The sequence below is a fragment of the Echiichthys vipera genome, assembly GCF_963691815.1.
Source record: "Echiichthys vipera genome assembly, chromosome: X".
Classification (NCBI taxonomy): domain Eukaryota; kingdom Metazoa; phylum Chordata; class Actinopteri; order Perciformes; family Trachinidae; genus Echiichthys; species Echiichthys vipera.
Window position 1 is genome coordinate 1,205,716 of NC_139825.1, and position 3,477 is coordinate 1,209,192.

Consider the following 3,477-nt stretch of genomic DNA (forward strand, 5'->3'; position numbering starts at 1 on the left):
TTCAGATGAATGTGTTTCAATATGTGTGCATCTTATGTAATCAGGCATGAGGGAGGGAGTTTTAGTAATTATTCATTTTCATCAGTTTTATTGTCATCACCAAATTGATCAGACAGAGAAATATAGAGTGTCAGAATATATTTTGGCTTTTGTTTTCAACAAATCCAATACATGGCTTCTAGTTAATCCATGTTAAACTCATAAATACAACCAATCAACCAATAATAAATAAATAAACTTCAAAATTGGCAAATAAATAGTTAAATAAATAAATACACAAATGCATCTCTTTAACAATTAAGATATGTTTGAGGTAAAAAACATTATAAAATATTTTACATTTGTAATCAATACTGAGATTTTTATGAATTTCATACATAATTCCTGAATAATTTCAAGTGAGGTTATTGCTTATATTAAAAGGCAGGATTATGATGCATGCATGTGACTGAGAAGTGGCAAGCTTTTTTCTGACTTCTGACTAATAAAAAGTGTATACATAGAAATTAAAAAGGTATTTCCCAATCAGTCCTCGGAGCTGCAGTCGTCCTCTGGTTGGTGTCCTTTGAAGCAGGCCGACTCGTAGTGCTTGTTCAGGTAGGACTTAAGTGCAAAGCTTTTGTGGCAGCGTTTGCAGGAGTAGTGCTTAAAGGCTGAGTGCGTCTGCATGTGGGCGCGCAGGTTGGAGCGGTCTGCGAAGGCTTTGCCGCAGTGGGCACAGGCAAACGGTTTCTCCCCAGTGTGGGACCTCATGTGGCCCTGCAGGAGCCAGGGTCGGCTGAAGGATTTGCCACACACTGTGCATTCGTGCTTCAGATCATGGGTCAGCATGTGCATGGCCAGCGCCGGCATTGACACATAGACCTTGTGGCAGGTGACACATTTCCGTGCCTGCTGGCTGTCCAGGCTGCGGTGAGTCTGCTTGTGTCTACTCAGATTGGAAGACGTGGCGTAAGACTTGCCGCACTCTCCACACATGTGGCGCCCTTTGGATTTGCCTTCGTTGGGGCTGCAGTCTGCTGAGCCAACACCCTCCATGCTGTCTGCTTGGCTGCCCCCCTTGCGGGGACACATCTGGTCAGGCCTTCGGCAGGAGCGTCCGTCGGAGATGAGGAAGGCATTGATGCCACATGCCTCAAACTCAGGGCTGCTACTGTCTGACTCGACTGTGCCACTGGAGACGGGACTGTCCGGATGCTCCATGTCGTGATCAGAGAAGTCTTCCCCGCCGCTGCCACCAGGGGAGTACAGGGGCACTGTGGGGAGCCCGGTCTGCTTATGACCTGGCTCCTTTGTGCTCTGCAACACTGACGGGATGATGTAATCGTGGATGTAGCCTGGGTAAAGGAAAAAGACAAAAAATAAAGATATAGAAGATATTTTTTATTGGAACATGCGTAATATTTTGATCATCATGATTCCAATCACCTCTGATGAAAAGTGCCCTCTTACAAATAGCTTCCTGTATAGGTTTCATATTGATTAAATGTTTTTGTAAGTGCAGGTTCAGCAAGCTTTGGGAATTAAATATTAATCAGTCTTGGGTGCACAGTTCTGCCCCAATCAATAACTCCACTGGTTCCAACAAGTGCTATCATAGGAAAAAGATGTAAAAGACACATGCCTGAATATAAGTCAAACACAATGTGCTGACATTGGCTTCTGATCGATACACCTGTCACCACCTCGCAGCAGTGTTGGAGTGTTTAAATCTGTGTGTGTCATATGTGTGTGGTGGGGGGGTCAAAACAGAGCGTTTCAGCAGTGAAATCCCCTCAATCACTGAATCATTTTAATCAGATCATTCCCCATCTGTGCTGTTTTTGAGAGTGTTCATGAGTATGGAAAGAGGGAGATTGAGTGGCAGGTGGGGGACGGTGATTTGGCAAAGAGGGAAGGGAGGGCTGAGCTGTGTGTGTGTGTGTGTGTGTGTGTGTGTGTGTGTGTGTGTGTGTGTGTGTGTGTGTGTGTGTGTGTGTGTGTGTGTGTGTGTGTGTGTGTGTGTGGGTGGGACGGGAGGGGTCTGATCTAGACAGCAGTCAATGGTATATTGAGCCCACTCCCCCCAATACCCACACCAACACACACACACTGGAGTACAAAGGGAAGCAGACAGCTGGCATCCTAAGTCTGGAGGACAAATGATTCAACTCAAACACAAGATCAGTGATGCTGGTGGTGGTGGTGGTGGTGGTGGTGGGGGGGGGGGGGTGTCAGCTCAAAGCTCCACGCATTTCTTTGGATGTTTCTACAGCACTCTCTATTTTCCAGTCAATACCCATCTTCTAAAAAACCTGTTCAATCACTTCTCGTTGCTCCACATATGGATTGTGTTGCTGCAATCCTACTCCCTGTTGCTATCTAACATCCTGCAGGATAAGATGGAGAGATGAATTGGGGGGGGGGGGGGTGAGAGGAGAGACTCAAGGGCAACTGCACCATCTAAGGACAACACAGTCCCATGTGGCTATCTGCTTTCTCCTGAGTATTTTTTCCTTCTTTCTAGTTAGTCCTGACAAAGGCTTGCATCAGATTTTGTGCCTAATGTTTGTGTACACGTATGTCTCATCATTCATGTACACAATAGTATTAAATCCAAAGGCTGCCCTGTGATCTGGTTTGAGTATTAAGCAGATTGAGCCAGCATGACCTGAATACTATTTAGAATCCACACAGTTAGAAAACAAAAGTGCCTAGGCATACAGAAGGGGGTGAGCAATGCCTGTGGGTTTTTTATTATTATTTCCAATAGCAGTTAGGTAGCAAAGACACAACATAAACACCCATGCATGAATCTCTGTTTTATATTCTCTATTTTGCTTTTTTTTGTGGGAAAGACCATATGGATCATCTCCATATGAAAAAAATGAATAGCTGCTTCAGCAGAAATACACAGAAAGTAAACACAACTCAGATAGAAACTCACCATTTTCACTCAAATGCACCGCCAAGTTGGTGGCCGATTCTGTGATGGCATGTGTCACAGTGTAGGACTTGTCCCAGTGCGGCTGGTGCTGATGGTAGTAGTTGGAAGACGAGAAATCGTGAACCTTTGGCTGCTTCACCAAAAAGGATCGTGGCATTTTCTTTCCCTGATAAAAGACTGATGCTAGAGCCTCATAGAAAAATGTGAAAAGGCTGATGATCAAAAAAAGAGAAAAGAGCAGATATGCACTGAGCTTCCAGTCGGCCTTCTTGAACAGGCCAAACAGCAGAGGATTGAAAAAAATAGTTGAAAAACAATCAGTGCTGGAGCAGGTTTAGAGCAAAAGAGAAAGAGAAAATGTAGTGAAAACAGCAGACACAGACAGAAAGCAGAGGACAAGGAGGATGGAGAGGATGACAGAAAGTGTCGAAGGGGAAACAGAGGCAGAGAGAGAGAGAGGGGGGGGGGGGTGATATGGCTGGTCTAGCTGAGCTCAGCATTACTGCAGCCTTTTATATGTGGGGCACAAGCCCAAAAGATCAGGTGGTGCT

At 45.0% G+C, this 3,477-nt stretch overlaps 1 protein-coding gene across 1 annotated transcript; it reads right to left on the minus strand.

Annotated features, from left to right (window-relative positions):
- Nucleotides 1-525: 525 nt before the first annotated feature.
- Nucleotides 526-3,083, minus strand: LOC310966130 (transcriptional repressor scratch 1-like; the record flags this gene model as incomplete). Its single annotated transcript, XM_083939952.1, has 2 exons — nt 526-1,337; nt 2,927-3,083. 2 exons carry the CDS (start codon nt 3,081-3,083, stop codon nt 526-528), a joined length of 969 nt encoding a protein of 322 aa, XP_083796078.1.
- Between the last annotated feature and the right edge of the window lie 394 nt (nt 3,084-3,477).